Here is a 16,091-nt window from a genome sequence, read left to right as displayed (position 1 = left end):
AGAAAGAAGAAAAGAGAAGAGAAAAAAGAAAAGAAAAGAAAAGAAAAGGAGAAAAGAAAAGAGCACACCAGGAAGCTCAGGCCGCGGGCCTGGGTTTGTTCTACCCACTGGGCTGAGCATGGGGAGAATGCAAACCCACGTGGTTTTTCATGGACAGAGCTGGCTGCTTCTAGAATAGAGTGCAGATGACTTCCACACGTAGGAGAACCACCGCTGGGACACACCTCCTGGGTGATGGGAGCCAGGGACAGGGCTCCAGAGACAGAGCTCCGGGGAGGTCCGGTTTGCTGTCTTCCTGGAAAGGAGGGATTTCCAGGTTCTTCTCTCCACACTGTCAGAACTCACATCCAAAACGTTGCATTGTGCTTTCCACTGTTTCCTTTTCTGTCTTCTGAAAGAGCCCCGCTGCATACTCCTTATCGCTTTCATTTTCACCTGCTTCCAAGAAAAGCTGTCCATTTCTCTTTACAGCCTTAACAGCCAATGACAGCTATGTGCACATGGGGACCACCACATGCCTGGCACCATGTTAAGTTTATGTGCCATGTCATTTAAACCTCACAACATCCCCATGGGGAGTTGTCAACTCCACATGACGAGTGGGGAAATGAAAACCTGGAGAGGATAAGTAATGCGCCCAAGGTCACAATACAGGTAGCACGAGGACTCCCTGGGTCTGTCGGATTTGAGCCTGAGTCCTCAGCCCTGTTTCCTTAAAGTGACATCACACATCCCACCCATTATTACCCTCTTCATTATCAACAACCGAGTCCTCCATGAGCCACTGTGCCATCAACAATCTGACTGGTTTCACACAATTCCTGCGGTCTTGACAATTTATTGGAATAAAAACCATGTATCATTCATTGACAGTTTTGTGTTCAAGGCACATTCATACCCATTTCCTTAGCAGAACCTCACATCCCTATGGATTAGACAAGTCAGTCATTATTTTGCAGATGAGGAAACTGAGGCTGCAAGAGGATAAGTGACTTCCCCAAGGTCACACCCCTGGGAACAGCAGTCAGAGCTAGAACTTCAGGGCTCCTGAGATATCTAGAATTCTTTCACTGTGCAATGCTGCCTCTCCAATAAATAAAGGAACAAAATAAATAAATAAAGCTTTCAAGGGAACCCTGAGGAATCCTCCCTCAAGCCTGTCTCCAGAGGGAGTTCAGTTGCCAGACTGGTACCTAAGAGCACTCTGGCAGAGGGGTAGGGGTCATGGCTGGATTCCCTGGGCCAGAATGTGTTTTCAGAATGCTCCAGAGAAAGGCAGGGCTCAGAAATGACTCTGGATGGCACGCACAGGCCTGTCCCCTCACAGCTTCCATGACTGTGGACTGAACTGCCTTTGTTTGAAGACAGATTCCAAATGGCCTGTGGGGAGGCAGGGCCCATAATGCCCCCTTCTGGGGCCGTGTCTGATACTGTCTTGGCATGACACCATGGACTCCCACTGGATCTGTTAGCCCCTGACATGAGAAACAAGCCAGCTTGGTAGTCCATGGACAGTATCTACTTTCTCCCAGGGCCAGCTTGGCTAATACCCAGCAAACATGGAGGACCCCCTAAAGGTGGAGTCCTTATTTCACAGAAGGGGAAATTGAGGCCCTCTGACAAGTGGCTAGTCCAAAGTCACACAGCTGAACACCAAGAAGGCAGGGACCCCAGCCCAATGCCCAGCGGCTTATCCTCTGGGTCTGTAGCTGGACATTAGCAGCAAACACAAGCACAGGCCTCCAACCCTGACTCTCTGGGGCTGGCATGAGCTGGTGCCCAAGCCCAGAGGCTGCCCAAAGGGCTGAGTTATGACCAATACAAAAAACCATGGCTTCTCTGGAACTTGTCAGCAAGATGGTGGGGCAGCAGGGTGGGGATGTGAGTGGCTTGGCCACAGCCAGTGCCCCAGGGGGGTGCCACTCCATTTGCTGGAGAGAGGGAGATATTTGCAGATGGGCTCCACAGGTACCCACCAGAGGGATGGGCTCTGAGCTGGAAGCCCCATCCGGGGTCTCAGCTCCCTTTGTCTCTCCCCAGTGAATCATTATGATGCATTTGAGTGTCCAGAAAATATATACCTTAAGATCTTCCAGTGATAGGCTTCCTGCCTCAGAGGCCTGATGGGGGGAACCCATGTGACCATCCCAGAGATCAAACTCGGCCTCCATATCCTCCTTTTTCCCCTAAAAACCACGCCAGCAGCAAGGCCCTGAAGCTTCCATTCCCATAGCCCTTCTTCCTGCTGGAGGCCCTGATGCTTGGGTGGCCTAAGCTGGGAGGTCTGGCTCTGAGCTGACTTCAACCTGGCGGCCTCACCACAACTCCAGAAAGCCCCATGGTTCCCCTTAGCAAGTAATCCTTTATGATACAGGAAAGAGTTCCAAGGAGGGAGAAGGTCCCTGCCTTTCTCAGCTCTGCCAGAGTCTGCAGGGCCTCAGTCAACGGAACAGGTCGGTGCCCCCCACACTCTGCACTAGCTCAGTGAGTTGACCTCCTCCTGCCCCAGGCATCCTGACCAGCCCTGAAGGGCCTGACTGGGGCCGTCCCCAGTGAACTTGCAGAAAAGTGCCCAGACTGCCTTGTGCCTTACTTCGGCCTTGGTTGCCCCTCCTGCTGGTCCAGGCAGAGGAGCAGGCATGGTTAAAATCAAAAGCAGCCTCTCAACTCGAGTCACTCACTTGAGTGCAGGCTAGAGATGAGGGGCAGGGTGACCAAGTCTGAGTTAAAGCTGCCCAGGAGACCACCTGGGGCTGCCACACAGCCTAGAGGGGCAAGGTCATGGGCAAAGCTCCAGTCAGATGTTCCCAGGTCACTGCAGCTGCTCAAGGCCAGGAGTGACCATTCCTCAGTGGGCTGGTTCCACTGTTCAGTTGGGGCCCCCGAGGAAGCCAGAGTCATTTCTAGGGGATCCTGTTTCAAATAGCCCTTGGCCAGGGCTGGTGGATGCAAGCCTGCCTCGTCATCCAGGCACCCCCTGAATTTGGGCCCAAGGCCACCTGTCAGGGGCAATTCTTCCTCCAGGTAGCCTGTCTTGGTTGCCTTCTCCTCAGCGCATCTCGTCTGCCTCAGGTAGCCCCGGAATACCACAGCAGTTGGGTCTTGCTCCGCAGGCACCTCAGGCTCTGGGGGACTGTCGTGGCCCAAGGCTGAGCCACCCTGTGTGTCCCCAGCCTGGCCCTCAGAGTTTTGAACTAGGCCAATGCCACTATCATCCTGGCCCTTGCTGTCGCTCCCCACCTGCTGCTCCCAGGTGGGCCCAGTGCTGGGGCTCAGGCTGGGCTCCTGCAGGCAGATCCCGCTGTCTGTGCTATTGCTGCTACCACTACTGCAGCTGTCGCCCAGCTCAGGGGGCTCTCCGTTTCCCAGCATTCTGTCAGCCTGGGGGTGAGGGTCAGGGAGGAGGAACTGGGGCTCTTCAGTCTGCAGCGATGGCTTGGTACTGCCAAAGCCACTGTCCGTGCTGCCATGCAGGTCCGAGTTCCTCAGCTCTGGTGACACCTTCAGGAAGGCCTCCTCATCAAGCGGGTGGATGGTGTCTTGGATTTCTGGGGAGGGACGCTGGCTGATGAAGATGAAGGCGCTGGGCTTCTTGAAGAGCTGGGGAAGAGAGGACAGAGTGAGAGAGGTGGGAGTCACCTTCCAGCACCCATCCCAGTGCTGCCGGGGAAGGCCAGGCCCAGGAGGAGAGCTCAATGGAGGGGACTGCAGTCTTAATCACACTGCAATGTGTTCTGTTTTGTTTTCAAATCCAGCTTTCCTCCTAATGCTATTCCCAGTTTGACTCAGTCCAGATACATAAGAAGTTTGTATTCTTGGGCCCAGATGGAGTAACAGGCAGAACCAGGGTCTGCTGAGCATGATGAAAACTATCAGGTGGCTCCATCCACAGTGCTTTTCAAACCTGAAAGCAGGCTAGACCCATCTAGAAGTGTGTTTCAAACTTTTTTGATGATGACTCAAAATCAGAAATAAGTTGCATAATGACTTGTATATATACCCGTATGTAAATAACTGAAACCAGTTTCACAAAATAATACTCATCATTATGAGCTGTGCCACAATATTTCTGCAGTTCTTATTCTATTGTATCCTAGTCTACGCCCTCCTGCCCATTTCATTTTCTAAAATTCTGGACGTGAGACACCAAATTAATTTCTCTATTCCCTGAGTCATGACTCACAGGAACACGGTGGCTGCAGTGTGGGGCAGTGGCACAGGTGTGGAACTCGCAGAGAAGGGGCTGCTCTCCGTTAATTGCCAAGGGTTTTAAGGAAGTCACATAACCCCTCTGCCCTAGCCACACTGGTGTTCTTTCTGTCCCAGAACACATCAAGCACCAGACTGCCTCAGGGCCTTTGCACATGCTCTCCCTCGTGCTTGAAATGATCTCAGCACTTTATATGGCCGTGTCCTGTTCATGGTTTAAGTCTCAGTTCAGATGTCACTTCTTCAGCAAAGCCTTCCTGAATACCTTGACTAAACCAGTACTCCTGCCACTCTCTCCACATTAACCCTGTTACTTCTTCCTAGCACTTTGTTCCTAGAATTATTTTACTTGTTTGTTTTCTGTCTCTCACCATACACACACTCACTTACTCCACATTCCCAAAAGAACACAAACTCCTTGAGGGCAGGAACTATCTAGTGTTGTTTACTACCCTGTCTCCAGAGTCTAGACTGAGCTGGCACATAGTAGGCCCTCCTAAGGTCTGCCGATGGACTCACTGACTCACGGTTGCACATCTGTCCTCATTTCCTTGGTACATGATGATTCAAATGCAGCTCTGATTGGTTGAGTCCCTATTCCTATCACATTGTTCGGTGATTTAGGATGTGTCCTCTAGAGCCAGACTTCATGGATTCAAATCCCAGCTCTGACTCTTATCAGCTTTTTTACCCTGATCAAATTACTTCCCGTCTCTGTGCTTTAGCTCCTCATCTGTAACATGGAAATAATGACAGAACCTGCCTCCTTATGGTGTAGTTAATGTGTCTGCAGTGCTTAGAACAAAGTGTGGTACATAGAAGGTGCTCAATAAATATATGTTGAATTGAACTTTACCCTCCAATAATTCTGTAAGAGAAATATTATTACCTCTATTTCCTAGAGGAGAAAACTGAAGCTCAGAGAAGTTAAATGACTTGCACAAACAGTAAAGAACACATCTGGAATTCATCCTCAACTGTCCTGATTTGAAATTCCTTTCTTGTCCAATAATACTTACCTTGATGAACTGTTGAAAGATCAGATCAAACAAGCTAATGAACGAGAACAAACTAATGAATGTGCCAGTGCTCTGTGCATTAGAATTTATTCATGTGGTGATGACTACAATCATCAGATGAAGGGAACTGTGTTATATTTATCCTGAAGAGAAAAAACCCTCAAGGACAAGTCAGTTCTGTGATCCAAAAGTACAGAAGGGGCAGGGTGCAGTGGCTCATGCTTGTAATCCTAGCACTTTGGGAGGCTGAGGTGGGCATATCACCGGAGATCAGGGGTTCGAGACCAGCGTGGTCAACATGGGAAAACCCCGTGTCTACTAAAAACATAAAAATTAGCTAGGCATGCTGGTGGACACCTGTAATCCCAGCTACTCGGGAGACTAAGGCAGGAGAATCACTGGAACCTGGGAGGTGGAGGCTGCAAGTGAGCCGAGATTGCGCCACTGCACTTGTCTCTCTTCTTGTTTTCCCTAGAGATCCCAGGATCCCTCTGGAGATTCCCCTTCCAGTTCCCCTTCCCCTGCAAGGGGCCCCTGCCTTGCAGACGGAGCTGGGTTCTTCCCAGCTGATCCCTTGGCCATCATGCAGTAGTGCCAGCTATGGGGGCTATGGTGGGCAACCTTCAATGTGGCCTGAACTCCAGGCCAGAGACAGGCCCAGGTTTGGAAAATGCTGCCCAATCTTTGCAAGCTGAGTTTTGGAGGCTGGCTTGCCACAAATGTATCATTTGTCAGTACAATGTAGCAAGAGGATACACTCTGGGAGGGGAGGAGGGCTTGGCCTCCTCCATGAGCCCCTCCCTGCCCCAGCCCACATCCCCTCTCCACTGGCCCAGCATCCCCACCGCCCCTCAGCGTCCTCTCTCCTCTGGCCCACTCTGACAGCAACCCAAGGACCAGCACTTCTGGCCTTTCCTTCTTTCTCTGTTGTGGAATACCCATGGCCACTAGCTGTGGGAAAGTGGGCTCCATCCCTGACGCTTCCTGGTTGTGTGGCCCTGTGTGTGTAACAATCTCTCTGTGCCTCAGTTTCCTCACTTGTGAAAAGGGGTTAAAACTGTGCCTCATTATCAGAGATGTAATGCACAGGGGCTAGTCCATGGCCAGCTACTAGTAGATCATACCAAAATGGCTCATGGTCATTGAGGTTTGTGATTCCATGTGTCTTATCTGAGCTACTGGACGGCAGCATTCTTGGTACTGGGCTTCATGCTCACTTCCTCCCTCTGTCCCCACAGTGCCTGATGAAGGTATCTCCCAATTACAACAGGGCTGAGAGCAGAGGTGAGCTGAGGCAATGGACTGTCTGGGAGGAAAAGAGCTCCCTGCCCTCCTGGAAGCTCTGGTGTGGCTGGGAAGGATGGTGCAGTGACCTCCTTGCAAGACTCACCAGGACCCTGGGCAGCTTCTTTCGGCGCCGCACATACAGCTGGAGGGCCAGGCAGTAGGCCAGGGCTCCGGAGAGCAGCAGGACAAAGGCAAAGAAGATGATGACGTTGGTCACGGTGAAATCTGCAGGCCAAGAGAGATGTGTTTGTGGCCTGGCCCCATGGAGCATGGTGATTCTGGTCACAGGACTCTGGTCCCATGAAATCCATTGGCCACTGTCAGGAACCATTCAGTGGCCCAAGGCAACCTACAGGCCACAGCTCTAGATGAGTCTAGGTTTCTGCGAATCCCCACCTGGTCTTCCAAACCATGCCCTGAAGGATTCCCTTAGGAGATGTGCTGACTGCTTCCAGCTCTCTGCACACGACTCTCATTACAGCAAACAGAACAGCGAGGCAGGATGGTACAGCAGGTAAGAGTGGAGGCTCTGGGGGCTGCTAGATCCGGGTTCAAGTCCCAGCTTCACCACTTACTAGCTGTGCAATTGTGGAAAAATTACTTACTCTCTCAGAGCCACCAACCTCATAAGGTGGTTGTGAAGTACACAGCACTGACCATGTACCAATACCATGAGATTCTTTTAACTTTTATACTTATAGGAGGTAAATACTATCATCAGCACCATTTTTACAGATTAGGATCCTGAAGCACATAGAAGTTAAGTAATTTTCCCAAAGTCATATACCTCAAAAGTAGTAAAGCTGAGATTTGAACAGAACTATTTCATGTATCAGTGAAAGAATGTATGAAAAACTCTTAAGGCTGCCTGATACCCACTTAGTGCCTTACTCTGCATTGAGACTTAAATGACACTGAGCTGTTGAGTGTCCTTCATAAACTGAAATTTGTTGCAGATCTAGCAGGAGTCACTTTCATCTATGCCAGACCCTGCCCACACTGGACTGGGCCCTCCCAGAGCACTTACTATTGGCCTGATTCACTGGGTGCTGGACATCTCATCAGCTGTCCAGAAAGAGTTGCTTGTTACATTCTCCTCTGTGCACACTGTATCTCCCCAGCCGGGACACGAGATCCTCGTAGGCAGGACCGTGGCCTCCACGTCCTCTATTCTCTCCCTGCCCCTACAGCCCCGGCACCTGACTGACAGCCTGGAGCAGTATTTGCTGACATTAGCAGCTCTGGTGAGGAGCGGAGCAGAGTAGGGGAAGTAAGGAGAAGCCCTTTGTATCCCTGGCTCTGAGGAAGAACAGCAGAAGACCTTAACAACAGGAACTAGCACAGCTGACTGAAGATGGCCTGGGGGAGGGGGATGTTGTTGGGAAACATCGCTGTGCTCCAGTGGGAGGACCCTAGATCACAAGAGACCTGGTTCTGCCACCAAGTCCTGGCTGTGCAACTCTAGGAAGTTGCTAATACTGAGCCTCAGTTCCCTCATCTCTAAAACGAGGACAGTAGGACCTCTCTCCTGTTAAGGATGCAGAGTTATATGAAGCAGCACCTAACACAGTGGCTGGCACCAGCTTCCTGGGTGCACGCATTTTGGATTGCACCAGGCCCTCCCAGTCTCCCTCCCCATGCTGAGAGCAGCCCGGCTGACTCACACTGCCTGGTGAGGGAGACGCACTCCTCTTTAGACCACATCCCCTTGTTAGTTCGGGAGGTGACAGATGGTTTCACCTGGACACAGAACTCTCCCACTTCTCCGGAGGTTAGGAGGCTGAAGTTTTCATGTTTTACTTTCTTGTGTGTGAACTGGAACAAAAATGATAGCAATTAACAAAATCATTCTATTTCACGGCACACAGACACTGAGAGCTGGCGGGCCTTTAGAGGTGATTTCAGCCAAACCCCTTCAGTATCCTTTGTGGAACAACCCCCACAATTACCAAGGCAGCACATGATCTCTGTAATGACCACAATTTTACTTTGTATTTTAAAAGAAAAAGCAGCGTGTGATAGATGCTGAAGATCTTCCCAGAAGGCGCTGAAATCAACTGTGGTGGAGAGGAAAGAGGGTGGATTTTGCAGATGCCAGCTCTCCCATACCAGGGGTGCCCTCAGTTAGCTTACAGAGCCTCTCAGAGCCATATTGCTTCATTTAGAAAGGCTCTGGGGTGCCCAATTGCCCTAGTAGGCAGTGCCTTTGAGGAGCATCTCACAAGAGCATAGCTCTGAGGGCTGAGGTGGGTTCTGCTCCCTCCTCTGCTCACCTACCATCCCAGACCCTCCCTTTAGTCCGCAAGCAAAGTTCCCAATGGCACACAAGGGTGCTTCCAGCCCAGAGGACAGGGAAGCCAAGGGAGCTCTGGTTCTGGGGCCTTGGGGAACTCCATACCGTAAAGTTTCCCGGCACCTTGCGAATGGCAATCTCATACTCTCGGAAGTGACTGAAGATGCTTTCATATGTGTCATTTGCAGGGGCCATCTTGGGTCTGGGGGGCTGAATCTTCCCGAGGATGAAGCCATTGTGGATCTCTAGCTTCACACTGCCAACTGTCAGAGTCACTAAATGGGGTGGAGTGGGGGGGCAACACCGTGAGACCTGAGGGCTGAGGAGGGCTTGGGTGTCCCCCCAGACTTTGCCTCCAGAATTAAGCTTAATTAAAACCTAGGCCACAGGTTTGTCAATGCAGCAGAATATAAGGGCATCTTGGGGAGCACATTAAAAATACATATACCCTAAAATCAGATGCATCAACCAATGGAATATGATGGAGAGCCCAGAGATAAATCCACAACTGATTTTCAACAAAGGGGCCAAGAACACACAATGGGAAAAGAACAGTCTCTTCAATAAATGGTGTTGGGAAAACTGTATATTCACAAACAGAACAACGAAAATAGATCTTTGTCTCACCCCTTACATAAGAATCAACTCAAAATGGATTAAAGACAAATGTAACACCTGAAACTATAAAAACCACTAGAAGAAAACCTGGGGCAAAGTTCTAAGACGTTGGTCTGGGCAAAGATTTCTTGGATACAATCCCTAAAGCACAGGCAACAAAAGCAAAAACAGACAAACGGGATTGCATTACACTAAAGAGCTTCTGCACCGCAAAAGAAACAATTACTAGAGTGAAGAGACAATCTATGAATGGGTGGAAAATATTTACAAATCTACATTGAATAAGGGGTTAATATCCAAAATATACAAGGAACTCAGAATACTCAATAACAAGAAAACAAATAAACCTGTTTTTAAAATGGGCAAAGGACTTGAATAGACATTTAAAAGAAGACATACAAATGACCAACAGATACATGAAAAAATGGCCAACACCTCTAATCATCAGAGAAATGCAAATTAAAACCACAATGAGATACCACTTCACACCTGTTAGATTGGCTATTATCCAAAAGATGGAAGTAACAAGTGTTGGCAAGGATGTGGTGAAAAGGGAAACCCTTGTACGTCGCTGGTGGTGAATTTCTCAGCCATTGTGGAAAACAGAATGGATATTCCTCAAAAATCTAAAAATAGAACTACCATGTGATGCAGCAATTCTCACTACTGGGTATGTATTACTTAATTAAGAATTAAGTAATAGAGTGCTTGGGATTTTCTTTAAAATGCTAACGTAAATTTCATGGGGGGATATTGATGACCCTCCCCACCACCAATTACTTTAAAATTGGCCTAGTGTTTGCAGTTACTAAAGATACTGAAATCAGTGTTTGAAGAGATACCTGTATCCCCTGTTCACTGCAGCATTATTCACGGCAGCCAAGATATGGAAATGCCCACCAACAGATGAATGGGTTTTTAAAATGTGGTATGTGTATACAACAGAATCCTGTTCAGCCTTGAAAAATAGGAAACTGAGGCCTGGCCCAGTGGCTCACGCCTGTAATCCTAGCACTTTGGGAGGCTGAGGCAGGTGGATCATTTGAGGTCAGGAGTCCAAGACCAGCCTGGCCAACATGGTGAAACCCCATCTCTACTAAATATATAAAAGTTAACCAGGCATGGTGGCACGTGCCTGTAATCCCAGCCAGTCAGCAGGCTGAGGCAGGAGAATCTCTTGAACTCAGAAGGTGGAGGTTGAAGTGAGATGAGATCAAGCCATTTCACTCCAGCCTGGGTGGCAGAGCAAGACTTTGTCTCAAATTGAAAAAAAAAGGAAACTGTCATTTGGGACAACACAGATGGACCTAGAGGACATTGTTAGCGAAATAAGCCAGGTGCAAAGAGATAAATACCATAAGATCTCACTTAGGTATAGAATCTAAGTAGAACTATTTTAGAATTCGATTCACAGAAGTAGAGAGTAGAAGGGGTTACCAGAGGCTGGAAGGAGGCAGGTGGGGGAAGTGAATAGGGAACAAGGAGATGGGTAGCAAGTTACAATGAGACAGGAGGAATAAGTTCTGGTGCCTATTGCATGGCAAGGTGAATGCAGTAGTAATAATGGACTGTATATTTCAAAATAGCTAAAAGATAATATTTTAAACGTTTCTGGTACAAAGAAATGGGAACTATTTGAGGTGATAGATATTCTAATTACCTTGATTTGATCATTCCACAAGGTATACGTGTATTATGTATACATAACACTGTACCTCATAAACATGCAGAATTATTACTTGTCAATTAAAAATAAAACAAAAACTTTTTTTTATAAAATGTTTTCAACACTTTACTGTTTTGTTTTTGTTTATTTGTTTGTTTTTCTGAGACAGAGTCTCCCTCTGTTGCCCAGAGTGGACAGCAATGGCTTGATCTTGGCTCACTGCAGCCTCTGCCTTCCAGGTTCAAGTGATTCTCCTGCCTCAGCCTCCCTGAGTAGCTGAGACTACAGGTGCATGCCACCAGGCCCCGTTCATTTTTGTATTTTTAGTAGAGATGGGGTTTCACCTTGTCAGCCAGACTGGTCTTGAGCTCCTGACCGCAGGTGATCTGCCCACCTCAGCCTCCCAAAGTGCTGGGATTACAGGCGTGAGCCACCGTGCCCAGCCCAACACTTCACTGTTAAGCATAATATTTATGGTAGGTGTGTGTAGATAGATACCTTTCTACAGGTTAGGACATTTTTTTTCTACTTTAGCTTTGCTGAGTTTCTCTTTAAATGTCGTTTTCTTTTCTGAATAGTTAATGTGATAAATTGCATTGAATTACATCTTTATGTAGAAATTTCGGATAGACACAAAAGTAGAAGAGAATATAATGATTTCCAAAGTCCCAGCTTTAGTAATTGCAAACACTAGGCCAATTTTAAAGTAATTGGTGGTGGGGGAGGGTCATCAATATCCCCCCATGAAATTTACTTTAGCATTTTGAAGAAAATCCTAAGCACTGTATTAGTTAATTCTTAGTTACTTAAGTATGTATCTCTCACGTGTCACACCTTTGTAAATATAACTACCATGCTGTTATCACCTGTAACAAACAAACACCTAGTAATATGCCCTAAAAACCATTTCATATACAAATATGGCGAGTTCCTCAAAAATGTCTTTTTATAATTGCCTTGCTCAAATCAGAATACAAAGAAGAACCAAATATTTAAAAAAAAAAAAAAAAAAAAGATGCCCTGGGCCCATTCAAGACACAGTTAGCTTGAAATTTCCGAGCCTGGGCCCTGGAAATAGGTATTTGAAACACCCTTGCTGGGAAATGCTTCTGTACCAGCTGAGCCGAGCCCTGTGAGCAGCCAATGACCTCCCAGACCATCGGCTGTAACTCTGAATCCTACAGCAAGGTCTCCGTGCACACAAAACTTTCTTAATCCCAACTGGTGGGATGCAAAATCCCATTGAGTTGGGGGCTTATCCTTTCCTCTTACCTCTCCAGAAAGGGATCCGTAACTTCTCCTTAGTAGCACTCCCCATTTCAAAGGGATGACCCCTGGGTGTTCACCCCTAAAGAAGCGGGGGACTCACTCAAATTCTGCCTACTGCTTGCTGCCCTATGCTGAGTGTTCATGGATTCGCTTCCTCTCCCTGAACCCTCCCTCAAAAAAGAAGTTCACAGGCCTGGACCTGATGACTCAGCTGCCCCAATCCACCCCAAGACCTCTCTTCTGTAAGATAAACAACTCCAGTTCTCTTTTAAATTTTAAACAACTTGAGCTATATTTTATCTAATGTTCTCCAAAGTCCTGCCCTGTTTGGGCAACTAGTTCTCCAGCCAGGGAGCCTGGCTGACGTGGTAAGCGATGGTAATAGACAGAAAAGCTCTAGACTAGAGTTCCTGGCTGGAAGGGACTTCAGAGACATGTTCTAAGTCAAGGGAGGAAAAGCACCTTCATCCACAGAGAAGCGGGTGTTGGTGACGGTCCAGTTGGAGCGCCGGCTGCCGTCCACAGCACGCACTCTGGCCCGGTAGCCATTGCTGCGGTACAGGTCCAAGGTCACTGCGGTAAGGTCGTAGGACAGGGCCTGGCTACAGTTGGAGATGGAGTTCCAGGGCTCTACTCCGTACCTGAAGAGATACCAGGTTAGGCACTGGAAAGGAGCCTGTGCTCAATCCTACCTCCTTTAAGGGAGATGCAAGAGGCCAGGAAGAGAGCTCCCACAGTGGGAGAAACTGGGACAGCCCTCAGGCTATATCCTCTAGTCCACGGCAGCTCATTGTGAGGGGTCTCCCTTGGTCCTGGGACCCTATACCAATTTCCATGTGGTCTAGAAGATTTTTAGATAGGAATACGAGTAGTCCCAGCTCTTCCAGAAAGCCTTGCTAGCTCCTACAGCACAGCCCAGTCTCTCCCTTCTCATTGTGTTTGCAGTCATTAGGGTTCCCCCGTTGTCTGGCTATACTGTGGATGCTTCTCCTGCTTTTCCAGTAAGACAGAAAAGCCTTGAAGGCCGGAGGTGGTGGCTCACATCTATAATCCTAGCACTTTGGGAGGCTGAGGTGGGTGGATCCCCTGAGGTCAGGAGTTCGAGACCAGCCTGGCCAACATGGTGAAACCCCATCTCTACTAAAAATGCAAACACTAGCCAGGCATGGTGGTAGGCTCCTGTAATCCCAGCTCCTAGCCAGGGAGGCTGAAGTGGGAGAATTGCTTGAACCCAGGAGGCAGAGGCTGCAGTGAGCTGAGATTGCACCACTGCACCCCAGCCTGGGGGACAGAACGTGAAGTTGTCTCAAAACAAAACAAAACAAAACAAAAAAAAAAAAGAAAAGCCTTGGTGCAAAGGCTTTTCTTACTCTGGAGTGAGCAAAGGCTCTGGCCTTTTCACCCAGAGCTCCGGGCACATTGCTTAGCACAGGAGTCTCAATCAGTACTTGTCAACTGCTGGCTTTGTGTCAGGGGCCCTCAGGCACTCACTTCATTAACAAGGCAGGTATCTTCCCATACTAGGGGAGTAGGGGACTAGGTGAGGATTCACTCCTCCCTCCCCTTCGCTCTTCCCCTTTCCTCACCTCAGGAGCGCCACTTCATAGCAGGTACTTTCAGACTGATTTGGGATAGGTGTCCAGTGGAGGATGTGGTGGAAAAATTCTGCTTCAAACCACACAGACGGCGGGCTGGGCAGCTCTGTCTCTGGGGAGAAGAATGTCAGTACCACAGCTGGGAGGGCCCACCCTCAAAGGATGAGGAGGAGGCTGGGGATGGTGGCAAGGAATATAACAGCTACCATTTCTTGAGTGCTTTACTATGCGCTGAGTGCTGGGCTAAGTACTTTACATAGGTTCCATTTAATTAGCACAGTAGCCCTACACAGCAGGCATTGATGACCCCAATGTTATCAAAGAAGAAAGGCAGGTTCAGAGAGGCTATGGCTCACCTGAGGCCAGTGGAGCCACTAAGCGGCAGAGTGGGCACATGAATCCAGATACGTCTGATTCTAGAGCTAGTGTGTCTCCCTAAATCACTGTCCTGGGCTGCCTGTGATCAGAAGCTGCAGTGGTGGCTGAGAAGAGCCAAGCTGAGTCTGATGCCTCCCAGGGAAGAAGGCAGGCGCCAAGGGCTAAGCAAGTTGGCAATAAGCTCTCAGATGTGTTAGTCCCTGGCTCTGCCCAATCCCTGTCTCTGCTCTAGCACTATTCCTAGGCTTGGCTCCATCCCCACACCTGGTCCCCACCCTGGCTTGGCCCAGGCTCCAGCTCAAAGCCATCTCATTAAGTACACAGACAGCCCGCTTGCTGACATCTGCCTGCTTCTCTTCACAGGTCTCCTAGGCTCCCCAAGCTAAGTGCTTGCCTCATTCCTTAGTTTCTAGAAGGGCTTTGCCTGTAGCCAGATGCCCAACCCCTGGCTGGGCAAGGACAGATGGAATAAGTCAGCTCTGGCTCTACACATGACTGAGGACATCCCCACAAGTGCTGGCACCCGTAGCTCCCAGGCGAGATACTCAATACCAATTCCTAGCTCCACTCTCCCTTTACCCCTAGTACACACCATTCACCATGGGAAACACTGCTGAACCCATTGTCTTCTTTGTAAGAATGCAACAAACATTTCTACTTTAAGAGTCTTGCTGATCAAGCAGACTGAAGTATGTGCAAGGCCAATGGCTGGTTGATTCCCCTTCTCCTTGACCTCTAAGTTCTCTCCATTTGACAGCGACTCTGCTCCACTCCCTAGTTTTCTAACTTCTCGACATCTCTCTAATCATGCACCTGTTTTTTATTTATTTATTTTTTCGGGGATGCTGTCATCTGTCTCTTGCTTTCTTTCTTATACCGTCTTTGATCTTCGCGTCAGTGCCTTGATTTCGAAACATTAGACGGAAAGTGAAAAACGCAGGGAGTCTTTGTGGTGTTTGGGCTGCACGTCCCCGACTCAGCTCTCGATCACGTGAATGGCTGACTGCATGTTTTACTTTGTATTTTGGTGTCATGAAGAAGCAGTTTCGGTCATTGCTCTCTGTCTCTGTTCTTGGTCCCTCCAACTCCAGGCTCTTTCATTCTCTCTCTGGGGTTTACTTTTCTTAGTTGCAGAAACTTTGCCAGAGAACTGCCTGGGTTAGGAGCCTGAACTAAGGGAAGAGGGAGGCAGGTGGCAGTGGGAGTTGGGGGCTACAGGTGGAGCACAGGGGATCAGATCGGGGAGATCAGGGAGGGATGAAGGTAAGATGGGAGGAGAACAGAAAGCGGTTAGTTGAAGGACTAAGAGAAGGGAAAGTCAGAAGATCAAAATTATTCCCCAAGGGGACAAGAAGTTCCGTCATTTGAACCTACACAGCGAAAAACCTAGATCTAAACTTAAGGCTCATGGAGAAATGGGTGGATGATGAGGTTTGCGGGGTGGGGGTTTGGCCTTGTACATACTTCTCTATCCTTCCCAGTCCGTCAGTTCCTGTCAGCCTCAGCCTCTTCCACTTACACAACAGGTAAGCCTGAGATCCAGGTTTGCCAGAGTAAGGGAGCCCGGCCCGGCACCCCTCTCCCCAGAGGGCCAGCCAGCCAGGGCTCTCCGCTGGATGGAGAACTTTAACGGAGTGGGCGCGGAGAGGGCAGGGCAGGGAAGGGCCGCGTCCCAGAGCCTTACCATGAGCGTCTGAGCCAAGGCGGCGACTGAGGAACGCCGCCAGCAGCACTACGAGGCGCGGGAGCATCCTGGG

At 49.0% G+C, this 16,091-nt stretch overlaps 1 protein-coding gene across 1 annotated transcript; it reads right to left on the bottom strand.

The window, feature by feature from the left end:
* Positions 1 to 818: 818 nt before the first annotated feature.
* On the bottom strand, positions 819 to 16,085 carry IL10RA (interleukin 10 receptor, alpha). The gene is made up of 7 exons (XM_011926869.1): positions 16,019 to 16,085; positions 13,948 to 14,068; positions 12,824 to 13,002; positions 8,914 to 9,083; positions 8,180 to 8,330; positions 6,619 to 6,740; positions 819 to 3,600 (listed from the first exon to the last, which is right to left on the bottom strand). Exons 1-7 carry the CDS (start codon positions 16,083 to 16,085, stop codon positions 2,674 to 2,676), a joined length of 1,737 nt encoding a protein of 578 aa, XP_011782259.1. The 3' UTR covers positions 819 to 2,673.
* Between the last annotated feature and the right edge of the window lie 6 nt (positions 16,086 to 16,091).

The sequence above is a fragment of the Colobus angolensis genome, unplaced genomic scaffold, assembly GCF_000951035.1.
Source record: "Colobus angolensis palliatus isolate OR3802 unplaced genomic scaffold, Cang.pa_1.0 Scaffold7, whole genome shotgun sequence".
Lineage (NCBI taxonomy): Eukaryota > Metazoa > Chordata > Mammalia > Primates > Cercopithecidae > Colobus > Colobus angolensis.
The sequence above is the reverse complement of the archived record's forward strand: the minus strand, read 5'-3'. Positions and strand labels throughout refer to the sequence as shown.

Bases quoted from the DNA above. Each gene is read 5' to 3' on its own strand.
- IL10RA (XM_011926869.1), bottom strand. From the start codon at position 16,085: ATGCTCCCGCGCCTCGTAGTGCTGCTGGCGGCGTTCCTCAGTCGCCGC. The intron at 9,084-12,823 runs GTGCTTTTCCTC...CACCCCATTTAG, and splicing joins CCGCTTCTCTGTGGATGAAG to TGACTCTGACAGTTGGCAGT. The intron at 3,601-6,618 runs GTGAGTCTTGCA...TCTCTTCCCCAG, and splicing joins AGAAGCTGCCCAGGGTCCTG to CTCTTCAAGAAGCCCAGCGC.